Source organism: Panicum virgatum, chromosome 1K (assembly GCF_016808335.1).
Source record: "Panicum virgatum strain AP13 chromosome 1K, P.virgatum_v5, whole genome shotgun sequence".
Classification (NCBI taxonomy): Eukaryota; Viridiplantae; Streptophyta; class Magnoliopsida; order Poales; family Poaceae; genus Panicum; species Panicum virgatum.
This window is the reverse complement of record NC_053136.1, coordinates 27,226,211-27,242,358: the sequence shown is the minus strand read 5'-3', so window position 1 is coordinate 27,242,358 and position 16,148 is coordinate 27,226,211. Positions and strand designations below refer to the sequence as shown.

Below are 16,148 nucleotides of genomic sequence, written 5' to 3'. Positions count from 1 at the left end.
GAGCTAGCGACACGTTATGATTTAGAAAAAAATTCTCACATGTCATTATTAAACCCTAAATTACTTATATGCCACTGTTAGGGAATGTAGAGGACCCACTTATCATATACACAGCGATGGTATATGAGGGATTACAAGTTTTCTTGGTAGGTGGCAGTGGCGAAGGATGAAGTTAAGGTATGGCTAAGTTAAAATCTGAAACAGAGCGAGCGTAGAAGAGGGCTGATGTTGCCGTGGGATTAACGGGTAAAGGTGGGTCTTGTTTCCTAGATAAAATTGTCAAGAATCTAATGGTGCAAACGGATTTGAAAACAGACGCTTAGTAACAAAGTTATTAATTTGTATAAGGTATCCGCTTGGGAGTCCACTGCATGCACGTGATTTACTTATGTAAAGAATTATGTGGTAAGTTGTGTTCGTGCAATATGACAATTTAGATCTTGTACCTAGCGTTATTGCGTCAACTTATGTAGAGTTAACATGCCAACTTATTTAGACATCATGTTGGTAAATAACATGAGGCCAAAAAATATTTTTGTAGCAATTTATATTCATAATTTATTAAGATATTTACACATAAGTTGCTACATGCTTAATATATAAGTAGCTACTATTGTTCGATATAAGTTGCCAATACATAAAAAGTATTTCAAAACATATGCATCATGAATCTTGTTTCATAGATTTAATCATAAAAAATATAGTGGTGCAAACAGAATTGAAAATGGACACTCAGAAAATAATTGTATTTTTTAGAAGAGAAACAAGAAAAATGGACGGAACCACAGCAGTCCACCTCTCATCTCTCGACGCTAGTTTATGCGGGCCGTGGGCTACGAACATGTCTGCAGGATAAACTAGCAACGCGACCACTCATCTGGCAGCTCAAACAGCATTTTTTTTTCTAGCAGCTAAAACGGCTTTTTTTTTTGCTTGTCCTAGGATCGGCAGGAAAAAAACAAAGATGGCGCCTCACACAGGTGATCCCACTGCTCAACCCATGACCGAGCATCCAAACTTCCACCGCTGAAGCACACCATGAGCGGCCGCGCCTGCATGCGGTGGGAGCAGCGAGTGACGCACACCGCCGTGCGGCTCCGTCCAGGTCGACGGCGTAGCCTATGCTAGGGATAAAAACGTCAGGCGAAAGGCTCATCACTTTTACTTTTATAATTTTTTATTAGAAACGAAAGCGATATGATATTATCCGAAACGAAAACAACATCGGTATTACTGTAATTTCGGAAATGAAAATATACGATCGAGAATACATCAATAACGATCGAAACTCATGTAAACGATATTTTGAAAAACAATAAATATGATATGTCAAACCATAGAGCACAAGACTAACCATATGACTTGACACATGTCATACGTTGTTAAGATATTAATCCAAGTATACACTCATTCGTGACATGTATCTCATTTCATAGTACTAAAAGTTTAGACATTAATCTTGGCATCCATAAAACTATCCATAATCCCATGAATTCAAATTACTAGGTTATGATTTAGAGTTATGATGAATGAGTCATGACTCTCTAAAAATATAGATATGACATTATAAAAATACAGATAGTAAGGTCTGCATGTAATGTACATGAATACAGTATTTCTATCAGTAAAATACGATAGAATACTGCAAAAATACGATATTTTTCAAAAACGATCGGAAGACACTCAAATCATTTCCGTTTTCACTTTCATATTATTTTACCATTTTCGTTTTTATTTTTTTGGTAATTATTTTTATTTTTGTTTGACCTTAAAAGTCGATAAAACTTCGAAAACGATTGTCAAAAATTAAAAAAAATATCATTTGCGTTTTCATCCCTAGCCTATGCGTCATGATGTATCGCAAGTTGTGAACCGATCGATCCCTTGTTGCTGACCCGTCATCACTCATCACAGCTAGTCAGAATCTGATCACCCCTTCGTCTCCCCCGCATCGCCCTTCTCGGGTAAGCTTTTAGTTTTGTAGTCAGATATATTCCTTTTCAACCGTAGATATTCACTCTTGAATGTTCAAAGACCGAATTTTTCCTTTAATCTAAAAAAAGAAGAATCTGATCACAAGGGCGTAGGTCGATGGAGCGACGGAAAGGATCGGACAGGTGACACGATGGACGGAGTGTGAAGAACTCAGCGTTTAGTAGTAGTAAGTATAGATAGATAGGGCACATGCTAGCAAGTCCAAATGTCAACCATTTGGTTACACTACGAAACTAAATTTTAAATATGGCATGCTATGAAAGCATGATCTGTAAGAAGTTAGCCACATATGATTCCGTCAAAACACATACTAGGAACGTTTATTTATCATACAAAGGACAGGAGCGAATGATAGACTTAAAATCCAATATGTAACCGTAATATCTGAACAATGAACAACCTAAACCTTCTGGAGGATTGCTTTTGTCTCAAAAATCCGACCTACAACCATGAGCAGAGCAAAATTAGTGGCACAGGAAAAATGAATGGTAAGCAGGCCTACAAATAGTACTTTAATAAAAAGAGGATTCATGCGAAAAAAAAGGGTGAAAGAAATAATAGCATGGATTTGCCATTACAAAAAGCGTGAATTGCAAATTTTCTACTGAAATGTCTATATATCAGCTCTATTTGCCCATGTTTTGAGCCAGCCAATTACTTCAACTTGATTTCCTACACAAAATAAAACAAAAATATACGCACAATACCCCATCCCTATCCTCTCCTCTCTGCTTGCTTTCTGCTCTATCAAACTAGATCAACAGCCATACACCCCAACCCTAAGCTTGCAGAGGAGCTCGACCACCCATTGTCGCCTATTCCTGCAACCAAGATCTCCCACCCTCCACCTGCCTCGCACGATCGCAATCGCATTGATGCTGGTGATCGCCTTGCTGGGTTCTAGGAATGGTCTAACAGACATACACAGCACAGATCGCAGCCTAAGAAGACGAACCACATTGCAATCCTTCCAAGCAGCAAGCCAATTGATGTGCAAAAGGAGCAATTGGGATGAACAAAGCCCATGAATCAACAAATCAAGAGATGATACTGCTGCAATTGAGCTAACCAAACAGGAACGTCAGTCGCACATGAAAGCAAACCTAGCGGTGCTGTTTTGGGTAGCAGCCAGATAGAGGCGATGACATAGTGCAGTACAGCACCAGGTGTGGACAGGGAACAGGATCCCAACAGTGGTGTCTCAGAGGCGAAAACTGAAGATAGTGGAGGGTGCTCCCGGTGGAAGGCAGCAAATTTTGGAGGTTGGGAGGTCGGTATTTGTAGACAACATGGCTGGCAGGCTGTCTGCAGAAGAGCTCATTGACTATGTTGATGGCTTGGATGTAATCTTGGGCAGATCAGATCTGTGTGGCGGGGAGGCCCAGATACAGTAGATTTGCAACTAGGAGCAAGGAACTGCCAAAGGATCTAATGGCACGCAGGAGGCATGCAGTGGTATGACTGGCAGCCATGTGTGGTGGATACTGGGATGAGAGAGAGACAGAGGTTGGGGATAGCTGGGCAATTGTACAGTGTTAACCAAATTTGGCAGTCCAGGTGTCACTGTTGGCCAGGATTTCCAATGTCAAATCTACAATTTGAGTTTTTACAGTCGCACGTTAACAATAATGGTTCAAAGTAGTGGAAAAAATGCAATGGGCCCAAAAAAAGTATGCAGGTACATGTACACAAATATCATTCATTAACATGCATGTTACTTGGTGTGCAGGTGCATTTGTCCAAGTTGTGTGTGTGCCTTTTGCGAATGTTGAAACATGTTGAACATATTTATAAACATGTCTTGCACACAACAGCACAGACTCGATCACCTAAGGCTAAAGAAAAAATTACTTGACAAGAAAATGGGCATGCTACAATTTCCATATGAAGCATTTGTGGATGAAAAAACAAATTTAAGACAACACAAGCAAGCAAAACTTTTATCATTAATCATGGAATATATATATAATGACGGTTTCGAATACATAATGTACCAGCCTACTTGGGCACAAAGGATTGATGGCTTAAGACGTGTTAAATCCTTTGCACACAGATTATGTGTTCCAAGGATCTGAACCACAGAAATTATCATTTGTACATCAGAATATGTAGGGCATTTACACTAGATATGCCACTGTTTATTAAAAATGTGCCGAAAAAAACATCAATGTTTCCTATTCAGATTCATTCACGTGCTAAGAATCGAAACAGAGAAAGATGATGCCAATTCACTGATTACTGTATGACAAATGAAGACAAAATTTGATGCTTAATTATAACATTTCACTGCCTATGAGAAGATGTAGCTGCAAGTAGGAATAAAACGAGTTAGGCAAACACCTTGCCTTTTGATGAAGCTCCAAGGAAATATGAAAATATCACATTTTTTATGCCTTTTTCCATAAAAAATTAGTAGAAAATAGGAATAGGAACTACTATATCATGGGAAACCCGCATGTAAACAATCTTTAAAACCATATCAAAGAGCAAAACGTGTTTGAGTGTCACATCTAAGAACATAATCAAGATTCTAAGATGCTGAGTTCTAAAGATTGGGCATCACATTGGAGCAAATTTTGTCAGTTGTTGACCTAAATAAAGTAATAAACATTTATCAGCTGTCACTTTGCACTAGCACATTAAGACCGCGAAGGATATTTTCAGCAACCATCAATGGGATTTTCTCAAATGAGAATGTCCTTCGGTACATCCTCAAATTTGTGTTAGTAACACCTGATACCCAAGTTATTACCCAAACTCTCTAATCTATGAACAAGCATATTCAATGTTATTTTCAAATCCCTATTCACTCTCTCTTCAAGCATATTCAATGTTGTTTTCACAGCGCAACCTAATCCCTCTGCATGCATATTCAATGTTGCTTTGACAGCCCAACCTACTCCACTCCAACATATGTAAAAGAGACTGGACTAAAAATTAAATATTTTAACTTGAAATGATTATAGTACCGAAGGTTCTGATCATAGATGCTTCTCTTCATGATGGCTATAAATTACACATGTTTTAACTGAAACCACAGTTCCAAAATCTGTGGTTTAAACACAAAATATTTTCTAGATTATGCTTCTATCTTCAACGTAACGAAGGTGTATCCTTTCCGTACTTATCAACAACATAAATGGCACCATTGTTATCGTGACACTTGAAGACATCATCCATTATCAATATCATCCACCGGTAGTTACTAGTAGGACATTTTAGCAGGTTACCATAAAAGGGAGTGCAATTGAAATGCCACAATAAGTACGTGCAGGTAAGTGAAACCTGTCTAGCATGGAGAATGATTCAGAGATTGATTTTGTATTCCTTAGTGGTAATTGAAATAAAAGATAAGCAAGAACAATGGTAGCTACCATATATATGTGCTTTGACCTCCTTTTTTGTTGGGAATGCAACAATATATGCAGTAAAGATTAAAAGGCTAAAGGCTAGATCGGATGAACAAGGCCGGTAGTAACAAACAAAGAATGTCATACATGCCACAGCTGCAGCCTGAAAATCAACCACCACCACAGTCACCACCAGTCTTCAAATTAATCCTCATTATCTAAGCACTGAACCACTAGGTAACTTTTTTACCCTTATTATCTGCTTGAGTTAATAAGCATCACTGAGCTGCTGCACCTTGCAGCAGCACCCAGCACTCCTAGAAAAAAACATTCTTTCTTACCCCCCCCCCCCCCCAATGAATTAACAGCTCTAGGAATTCAGCTATGGTCAGCATTGCCACCAAAAAGCACTCAGGTTCCAAGATAATAAATCGCTTCTCTTGGCCATGTAATTAATCCAGCAAAATGATCCTGCTCATGGATTTCAGGAGTTGCATACCAAACTCAACCAGAAACAGATTATCCCACTATCCCAGGCAGCCGATTTCAGGAACGAATCTTACCAGCCCAAGAGGCAAGCCAGCGATGCGTGGATCGGCGGGTGTCACTGCGTCTTCCTCCGGGGTGGCTGCTTCTCGGAGGCCAACTTGTACATCCAGAACACCTGCAGCCAGCGAGGAGAGAGTGAGGAGTCGGGATCCGTTAGGGATTAAGCGACGAAGTGTGCGAGCACGGGGCGGCGGGGGACGAAGAAGAAGAGAGCGAGCGGGAGGCGCACGAGGGCCAGGACGTGGGCGGCGAGGAGGACGACGACGAAGAGCGGGACGGCATCGAGGATGCCCGAGCCGGCGGCCGGCTGGGGCTTCTGCTGCGCCATCGTCGGCGGCGTTGGCGAGAGAGATCGCTGCGATGCGGGGGTTTCTCCTGTTCTTCCACGCGAAGCTTCGCAAAAACCACCCGAGATCGACAGCCGACGGGACCATGTAGTTACAAAAGAGTTTTGTTACCAAGCTAGAACAAAATGTGGCTGTAGTTTAGTGGTGAGAATTCCACGTTGTGGCCGTGGAGACCTGGGCTCGAATCCCAGCAGCCACAAAGATTTTTTATGTTTTGTTTTTCCTTCCTCTTGTGTTCATCACCTTTTTTTTCTTTTTTTCTTTTTGAATTCTCACCTGCTTAAGACGTGCTGTCGCCCTGTGGACTGATTGCACTGTGTTATGAGTTGTTTGGATCCAGGGGCTAAAACTTTAGGCTATGTCATGTCAAAAAAATCTTAATATTTAGAAGAATTAAATGAAGGCTAATTACAAAATTAATTACATAACGCTGGACTAAACTGCGAGACGAATTTATTGAGGTATACTAATTAATAATTCGTGGATGGTTACTGTAGCATTATATAGTAAATTATAAATTAATTAGTCTAATTAGATTTGTCTCGCGAATTAGCACCCATCTGTCAGAAAAAATAATAAATAGATTTTATTTGATATGACTAAATAGTAAGATTCTTTTTAATATGACAGGAGCTAAAAAAAGACTGCCGGAACCAAATAGAGTCCTTTTTTTTTCTCCGTTGTCACCCTTTCCAAACTCTAAAATTTGGGTCAAGTGCAACAACATTTTTCCGCTGTTTGGATTTGGGTTTCATTAACATCACATCTTTGATTCTTATAGGACTCAACTCTCCTTTGCATGTCATTCTAGAGCACCTGTTCAAATTTTAATAATGTTGAGCAGTACATTGGCTATCTTATTTGGTCGCATGAAGTGCAGTATATTTATTGCTCCTTTCGCTTTTAAAATGTATTTGGGTCGCTTTTAAAATGTATGATCTTGTTAGATATGTAGACTCTTGATCTATCCAATAAATATGGATGTGTCAATTAAATTTTGCTTTTTTGTATTCAAATTAGGAAAGGGTCTAAATTTTTTTTTCCATCAGGATTATTCTTCTATACATACTAAGTACCCTGACTGCTTAAAAAAGTGACTTTTGATATTCGTAATGTGGAATTAAAGTAAAATTAGACAAAGTCATTGGATCAGCTGAATCTCAAAGATTCCTTAACTCTGATTCAAATTCACAGCCAATTGGGATTTTGTGTTCTTGCCCCTAATTTACATTGCGCTTGTGACTGTACCCTCGTTTTCTTTAACTTCTGATTTTACCCATGCTGTTTACAAAGTCAACGCGATTTTGCTGCAGACAACGCAATTTTATTCTTTGTCAACAGTCAAAGCAGGGGCAAAATCGTGTTGAATAGGGGTGAAATCGCGCAGACTTGTGAAGAGCAAGGATAAAATCACAAAGTTAATGAAAATGAGGGTGTAATCACAATTATACTGCAAATTAGGGGTAAAACACCAATTTCTCAAATGTATTTTATCTGAAGTATTTGGGTTGACCTTCATTTTTTTTAAACATATGCATTTTGTAGTGTTATATTTCCGTCAACGCAATTATCTCTTGTCAACGGTCAAACCAGGGGCAAAAAATCGCGTTGAATAGGATTGAAATCGCGCAGACTTGTGAAAAGTAAAAGTAAAATCACAAAGTTAATAAAAATGAGAGTATAATAACAATTACACTGCAAAATAGGTACAACACCAATTTCTCAAATGTATTTTATCTGAACTATTTGGGTTGACCTTCATTTTTTAAACATATGCATTTTGTAGTTTTATATTCCCATAAATACATTTTACTACTCCTATGAAATTTTTACTAGATATATTTAAAGTCCGGCTTAAAGTAATTTATTTACTTTGCGAAAAGACCTGTAGCCTAGTGGTTATAAAAGCCTCGGTAACACATACGGTCCTGGGTTCGACTCCATATGGGAGCGAATATTCCGGGATTTAACGGCGTTGTGCATTCAGTGATAAGCGACGTTCCCGTCGACAGCGAGGCACCTGTGGTGACTTCGTCAATCTCGATGATTTGTCGGCTCAGTCTTCGAAGATGCTCATAGTGCTAGGATTTACGTAAATGTGTTCATAAGGGTGTGAGTGTGCGTGTGTTGTGAGTGTCGGAGTTGTAACGTGTGATTTAAAAAAAATAATTCAATTACTTTTAAGTTCTAATAAATACATATTTTCATTATTTATTTAATAACTAAAAACTTAAAAAACATGCTACCGTGACGATATGGATCCGCGAACTTCGGCAGTTCGGTTGGTACAACTGGTAACCATCTTCATCGCCGCCGAGTGGAGCGGCAATGTCGGCGCCCATACCCACCATCCTCACCGCATCCTCTTCCTCCCCCACTCCTGCCCGCGGCGCTGCGCCATCAAAAACCTGCCGCTCCATCGCCATCTGTCGCCCATCCTTTCCATGTTGCTGCCGTAGTTGCCGCGGCAAGAAACCCAGCCCCGGACCCACCGGGTCGCCATTGCTCTTGCTCCCGGAGAGCTCCCTCCCGCCGTGGCTGGACCGGCGCCTCCACGCGCTGGTCACTGCTGCGCTCGCGCTGTCTGGCCTGCCGCTTCTCCCGGCTGCCCATGCCTCCTCCGTGGGTGTGCGTTCACCGCTGGACGCCGCCGCGTACCCCTGCGAAGATGTCAGGCGCTACTACGCTGGCCTTGAAGGCCTGGCTGGCGACGAGCTGAGGGCGAAGCTCGCCGCCGTCGTCTCACCTCACGCTGCCCTGCGGGACAAAGATGTCGGTTTGCTTGTTGTCAACTATGTAGCATCAATTAGCTTTCGTGCTCCTTAATCTGGTGGAATTTCGGCTCGAATTGAGAAAGAAGAATGTGATTTTTTTACCCTTATGTTGTAGGTGTGGGAGGCGCTCAAGATTCTAGATGCAGCTGATGCAGAACACCCTGAGGCATCATCTAAAGTGTATGGTGCTCTGTGACAGATTATGGGTACTAATGTTGTTTGTGTAGCACTGGAAGCTGGTTCCCATATTCTGTATTGATTTTTAGGCTCTAATTTTTTCTTATAGGATTGAGATATACTCGCAGAGAGCAGTGCCGAAGATCTTAGCAGGCAAACCAGATGGATGGAATAGTGAGTAGAATTAACATGTAGACAGGACAATGCAAACTTATCTTTATGTTTTCCATTCACAGAATTATTGTGTGTTTTACTGTGCAGGGGAACACCTGTGGCCTCGATCATATGGTCTAAGTTATGGCCCAGAGCTAACTGATCTTCACAACATACGTCCTGCAGATGTCAATGGTCAGCCAGGTTTCTGCCATTAATGAATGCAATACATCCAACCACTAGCCACTAGGCATGATTTATAGAAAATGGAAAACCTCAGCATTAGGATTGTGTTTGTTTAAAGTGAAACATTTGCCCCCTATTTAAACTAAAGGGCTGCAAAAGGGTCTAAACTCGATGATTACCTAGTGGCTTGGGAGCTTTGGAAGCACTGTAATGACTGCATCTTCAATGGCGCCATTCCAAATGGTTTGGTAGTCTTACAAACAGTAGGAGATGAAAGCAGTATCTGGTGTGTAGCCAGAGCACAGGCGCTCCATGAGCTTCTCTAAAGGTCGTTTGCCCTGGACACTTAGTCTGTTGATGTGTGATCTGGTCATGTAAAATTCAGTGTGGGGCGTAAACACTAAACATCTAAACGGGCTGTAAATGTGTGTGTGTTTTGGCCTTTTGGAAGGGTGTATGCCCCTTCCATTGTACTTTTTCTCTCCTCTTAACGAAATGAAATGCACCTCTTCATCATTTTCGAGAATAAGTGAGACATTTGCCCCCTACATCTATTTTTTTTCTTGAACACACAAGAGAGGTACATATCAATATATTAAGAAGAGAAGGGTGTAAAGAAACCCCAAAATACAGACCACTATATCTAAATCATAGCCTAAACTTTGCAATCAAAGGAATTATAATTCAAAATGGATTGATTCATGCAGCATAGAATTTTGACTGTCTTTCTCAAGGTGCAAATCCTGTTTTCAGTAAACTCTTCAAGGGGAAACAAATATTTTGGAGAGTGTACTGCCACATCAATAAATTGTGTACGACCAGCAAATCGTGAAGCCGCATCTGACACTGAGACAGACGCTGAAAAGTGGGCACCTCCGTATCAGGTTTAGAAACTATTTGTTTGGAATGAATGATATATCTAACTATGCACTCAACGTAGAGGAAATTATATCTATCCTTGAATTTGAATACAATGCTGGCATTTGAATTGGAAAGTACATATTCAGATTCAGGAACCAGGAATTATATGTGTTTAATCCAATAGAGGGAAATAATGAAATATCTAAATCAGAAGTAATTTAAGCTTCAGAATCGTGTTAAAGTACTATCTGGAATGTTTAGCATAGTCACAAGGGCATTGGGAAGTCAGGCACATTAGGTGTAGTTCAGTCGTAAATGAGCACCACTCGTAGTGCCTTCCAGATATAAACTGCAATTTTCTTTTAGGTCTCATTTTCTGTGTTGTTGGCACTAAGTCTTTCGTTTTTTTTTTGGCATCAGGTGCGTGGAGATGTAGCTAGGTCCCTGATGTACATGGCAGTAAGCTATGGATCTGGCCAGAAGGCTGGAACACCACATCTGGAACTTTCTGATTCACCAAGTATTCGGAAGTACTTTCTCAAAAAGATATGCATTGATGATATTTAGGTTTTAGTCCTAGTACTTGGCAGATACCTCATGGAACATATAGTGCTTATTCATACCAAACTAATTATGTTGCAATACGGAGATTAATATCAGACAATGAGACAAGTTGCTTGCACGTTACACCTTACTTAATTTAATCACAATGATTTTTTGCTCATTTAGTTACCAAATTTCTGCCTGTTCTTTAAGAAAGAAGAAACATGGGTCTCCTATCAGCTCTTCTACGGTGGAATGAACTCGATCCACCATCAGGACCTGAGCAGCTTAGAAATGACAGAGTCTGCAGCCTTTACCAGCATAATCGAAATCCTTTTGTTGATCATCCAGAATATGCAAATCTTATATGGGGGAACGCTCCTGCCGAAAGTTCACCTTTCACAGGGAAAACACAGAAGGCTTGGATCAATGAGTTCCACTATGAAAATAAAGGCAAAGATGAGAATGAGGTACCACATCTATCAGTTCACCATATTTTTCTCTCGTGTTTATTTTCTCTGGTTTGCTTATGTCACCCATGACTTGCATGAACTAGTTACATTTTAAGCACTTGCAGGTGCCTACCATTTATATGATTAATTCACATGTCTCAGTGTCTAAAAACTAAGTACAGGCAAACTGATGATGCATTCAACCATCATGACCATACATGGCAATTAATGACATGCTGGTCATTTGTTAGGTTAGTTTTTTTTTGAATTTTAGCTGAGGGGTTGCCTATCCCAACTCGCTTTGGACAAAAGGCTATGTTGTTGTTGTTGAATTTTAGCTGAGGGGTTGATTTATTGGGTAACATATCAAAGCAAACCTTTTTTTTTTCTCGAAAACGTAGGAGAACAACGCTTCATTATATTAAGAAGAAAAAAAAGGGGGGAGGGAACCTCCCCCCCCCCCCCCCCCCCCCAAAAGGGTTACAGAAATGGAGGGACTGTAACACTCCCTAAAGTACAGAAAACACTTTCTACTCTACTAAAAAACACAAAGAGACCAAAGCTAGACCAGACCCCCAAGATTAGGAGGTTGTAGGAGCCAGGGCGAGGAGGAAGGAAACTCCTCTAGCCCCAGCAATAGACCACTGGTGCAGATCTTCCCTAGTTGCCGACAGTAGACTGTTTAAGTTAGGAACAACCCCATCAAAGACACACCGATTTCGGTGATTCCACAAATTCCAAGCCCCCAAGATGACTAGAGAATTAGCTCCTTTTTGGATTTGACCAGACAACCTGTTGCTCAAATTGTCCCACCAGTCGTCAAACACCTTATCATCTAACCTTGGGGCAAGTGCCTGCAGTCCAAGACCTTGTAGCAAATTGAACCACATCTGTCGGGAGAAGACGCAGGAGATCAGCAAGTGATCCAGCGTTTCCTCAACCTGGTCACAGAGAGGACAGACTGCCAGGTGTGGAAGTCCTTTTCTTGCAAGGCGATCAGCTGTCCAACATTTTTTGTGTGCCACCATCCACATGAAGAATTTGCACTTGCCAGTTGTCCAACTCTTCCAAACTCTCTTCCCAGGTTTGAATTGGACAGCTCCAGTAAATAGAGCTTCATAAGCAGACTTTGCGGAATAATGACCTGATGCCGAAAACTGCCAAATATGGGTGTCATCCACCTCAGCCTGCAGCTCGAAACCTGAGAGTTTTTCCCATAAGCGAAGATATTCAATCAGGGCATTTATTGTAAGAGCACCCCTTTTATAATTCTCAACTAGTGCATCATGTACTGTTCTTTTCTTCGCTCTAGCCGCCACTGCTCCAAACAGGTGAGGGAATGTCTGATCCAGTCTTTGCCTAAGCAAGCACCTGTCTGTCCAAAATAAGGTATTCTTTCCATTTCCCACCACAGAGGTAATGGATATAGCAAAAAAAGCTTTGACTTGTGGTGGAGCCTGAACCGGGAGGAAGGCCCAAGGTTTGTCAAGTTCAGTTTTTTGGAGCCAAAGCCACCTTAACTTTAATGCCCAAACTAAAAACTGTAGTTGGGAGATGCCCAAACCACCTAAATCAGGGGGTCTTGTAACCTTTGGCCAGGCAATTAAACAGTGTCCTCCCTTTACATCTTTTCTTCCTTTCCGAAGAAAACCCCTTCTGATTTTATCAATTGCTTCCAAAGCCTTGGCAGGGAGGTCTTAGGCCAGCAACAGATAAATTACCATGGAAGTGAGCACAGATTGGACCAAAATACTCCTACCAACCTTTGTGAGTAAATCGGCCTTCCACCCAGGTAGTCTATCAGCAATTTTTTCAATAATCGGTTGAACCTGAGTTTTGGTTAGCTTGTAAGGTGAGAGAGGCACTCCAAGATATGTGCAAGGGAACTCAGATATCTGGCAGGGAAAGTGTGCTTGTAAGGTTGTTAAATGTTCAGCCATGCAGTGGATAGGGAGGACAGTGCTCTTCTGCACATTTGTTCTCAGACCAGAAGCTTCACCAAAGAGTTGCAAAATATCCAAAGTGAGACTGATGTCATTGACAGAAGGCTGGAGGAAGATGACCACATCATCTGCATAAAGGGAAATGCGGTGCTGTAGAGTTCTCGGACAGCGGCTGCAAGAGTTCTTCATCAGAAGCATTTTTAACCAAATAACAAAGCACATCCATGACAAGAATAAATAACATTGGGGACAATGGATCCCCTTGCCCCAGTCCTCTCCTATGCTCAATTCTATCACCTTGGGAGCCATTAAGTAGTATCTGAGTAGAGGAGGTAGCTAGGAGACCGCTAATGATATCACGCCATACTTGTCCAAAGCCCAGTATTTGCAGTACCTCCAAAAGGAAGGTCCAGGATACCGAATCAAATGCTTTGGTGATATCAAGTTTTAGGAGGATACGTGTCTGCTTTTGTTGGTGCAGAGCAGACTCTTCTCTAGCTCAGTAGCTCCAATAATACAAACTCTGAAATGGACCATTAGATGAATGTGGATCAATCTTGAGAAGCCTTTGGAAGGTGAGACGACCTTCGTTACTCCCTACATGCCACCCTTCTGTTTGTTTAATGCCATTATAAGACATTTCTCTGTGCTGCTCTCGAGCATTTTCATTATCACACCAATATTTTGGCAATTTATGATAATTAACCTTCATCTTGAGTATTTTGCATTGGAAGTCATCAAACTCATGTGCAACTGGGTTTCCAGTCTCAGAAACTAGAGAAGACAATTAAGTTACTTAAGTGGCTTACTGCACTTGGCTTGTCTGCATGCCTAACCCTGCTGCTTTGGACACCTAACACTGCCATGGTGGCACCATGTGGTGGCGTGAGATCGGTCCTGCATGATCTTTTATTTGCTCGCATCGATTTCAGAATCATGATCTCCTATGTAGTTTGATTGCCACCAACCCCATGATCAAATGGTCACAATGCACCATTGACTCATAAACCAAGAGCTAAAATGCCTTGTAATGAACAAATAATAGACACATTTGACATACCTGATCTGTAAAAGGAAGAAGGTTTGGGTGGCTTGATAGGGCAGGTCAAACACAATACCACTGAGGTACTTGCAACTGTTTTTTAAGTGTTGACCTTGACCCCTCCAGGCTTTGTTGTGTTGGCAAGCCAATGGTCTATATTCATTTCCCTTTTGGTTCATTTCCTCATATCGGTGCCCCACTTCCACATGAGGAACAACTCTGCCGACCTCTAATACAATTTACTTTTGGACATTTTCTGTAATTATCAACCCCTGTATTTTCTTGTCAATTGGAAACAAATGCTCCATTCAGAAAACCCTAGTAAAAGGGATCCTTGAAATTGTTGCTAGTACCAAACTTCGTGTATTATGTTCTACACAGTTGCAAACTTACATTTTTTTTCCTGCAGTTTGTTGAATTAATGATACATACATCTTTAGATGCAAAGGATCTCATTCTCGCACTGTATAATGGAGCAAATGGGCGAATGTACCGCTCTCTTAATCTAGCAGACAGGGAAGCCTTCACTGTCACAGAAGGCAGTTCTGGTTATCTGTTATACACAGTGCGTACCCCTCTCCAAAATCGACCAGCTGATGGCATAGCTCTCGTCTACTGTAGAGACATGCGCCGAGCTGAAGTTTTGGAATTTTTGTCCTATGAAGGGAGCCTGAGAGCCGGTGGTGGAGCCAGGAATTTGCGGTTGGGTATGCCAAATATATAAAAAAATTAAAGCTAATACACAATATAATGGATGATAAGTTATAATGGTCATAGCAAATCCATAATAATAACTGGAGTATTAGTTCTGAACATGAATAATTAAAAATATTACAAAACAGTAAAGGATACTACAATATAACCCTACGATCTCTTTGTTGAAAAAGATTGATGATATCCTTATTTTTCAAATGACCGAAGAATATGCAAATATGCTGTTTGTTTTGGCCTTCGCAGCTTTCTCCCACAATGCAAATATGCTAACATCCTTCTTTTTCATCTACATTACGAGAATTAAGAATACAATCGAAAGAATTAGAAAATGAAATCTTGTATAGTTCACTGATGAGTGGATGTATGTGGATCTAGGGTGTTCATCTTATCTTGCTGGACTTCTGGCTTGCTTGAATTGAAGGGCCGAGATGGAGCACTGGTCACTGGAGCAGTACTCGGCGCCGCCGGCCGCCGGCCGCTGGTGCCTGGTGTAGGCTGCAGTGGCGCTCGCGCCCCTGGATGGCCTAGCTGTCCCTCAGTACAGCTTCCCCTGCGCTGCTAGTGCCTGGAGTGGGGGAGCTCTGCCGCCGGAGTCGGGCACTGGGCGGAGGCCGGAAGCCGGAAGGCCGGAGGCGGAGGCTGGGTCGCGGACGGCGGTGGGAAGGGGGAGCCAACGGATTGGGAAGGGGGCCTCGGGGGGTGCAGAGACAGGTAGGGAGCGAATTCCTATCTTTGCCTTCGTTGTTGGGCTTTTTTTTTGTTGAATTAGACCCATAAGCTATAGATGACAGTATACATATTGGTATTTTTCTCTAAAACTTGGGTATACCTAGGCATACAGGGGCATACCCCTGGCGCCGCCCCTGCTGAGAGCTCAGGATGGACCTGCCAAGGGTTTAGTCTCCACAGATATCATGATCAAGGAGACTGATGAGTCATCCAATCAAGATTCGCTGGGACTTACTGGGAGCAAAATTCGAGAGTTTGCATGGAAAACGATAACAGGGAGTGCAACACCCGGGAAGCTGAATGCTGGACAGATGTTCTAGTGCAATTTACCAT

At 41.5% G+C, this 16,148-nt stretch overlaps 1 protein-coding gene and 1 non-coding gene across 4 annotated transcripts; both read left to right on the top strand.

Moving 5' to 3' along the window:
* The first annotated feature begins 6,368 nt into the window (after positions 1 to 6,368).
* Positions 6,369 to 6,440, top strand: TRNAH-GUG. Its single transcript has one exon. It is a non-coding gene; the product is annotated as a tRNA-His (tRNA).
* Positions 6,441 to 8,498: 2,058 nt separating this feature from the next.
* On the top strand, positions 8,499 to 15,654 carry LOC120700413 (extracellular ribonuclease-like). 3 transcript variants are annotated; one of them, XM_039984650.1, is made up of 9 exons: positions 8,499 to 9,013; positions 9,131 to 9,195; positions 9,302 to 9,366; positions 9,454 to 9,540; positions 10,285 to 10,415; positions 10,813 to 10,918; positions 11,149 to 11,405; positions 14,782 to 15,079; positions 15,462 to 15,654. In XM_039984650.1, exons 1-9 carry the CDS (start codon positions 8,570 to 8,572, stop codon positions 15,503 to 15,505), a joined length of 1,497 nt encoding a protein of 498 aa, XP_039840584.1. In that variant the 5' UTR covers positions 8,499 to 8,569; the 3' UTR covers positions 15,506 to 15,654. The 3 variants fall into 3 exon arrangements, with proteins under 3 accessions (XP_039840584.1, XP_039840575.1, XP_039840592.1); XM_039984641.1 differs by having other exon boundaries at positions 9,454 to 9,549; XM_039984658.1 differs by lacking the exon at positions 14,782 to 15,079 and having other exon boundaries at positions 9,454 to 9,549; positions 15,462 to 15,635.
* The last annotated feature ends 494 nt before the right edge of the window (positions 15,655 to 16,148 follow it).

Excerpts from the sequence above, each read along its gene's own strand:
- LOC120700413 (XM_039984641.1), top strand. The coding sequence starts at position 8,570 with ATGTCGGCGCCCATACCCACCATCCTCACCGCATCCTCTTCCTCCCCC. Across the intron at positions 11,406-14,781 it reads AAGGCAAAGATGAGAATGAG|TTTGTTGAATTAATGATACA; the intron begins GTACCACATCTA and ends TTTTTCCTGCAG. Across the intron at positions 15,080-15,461 it reads AGCCAGGAATTTGCGGTTGG|GGTGTTCATCTTATCTTGCT; the intron begins GTATGCCAAATA and ends ATGTGGATCTAG.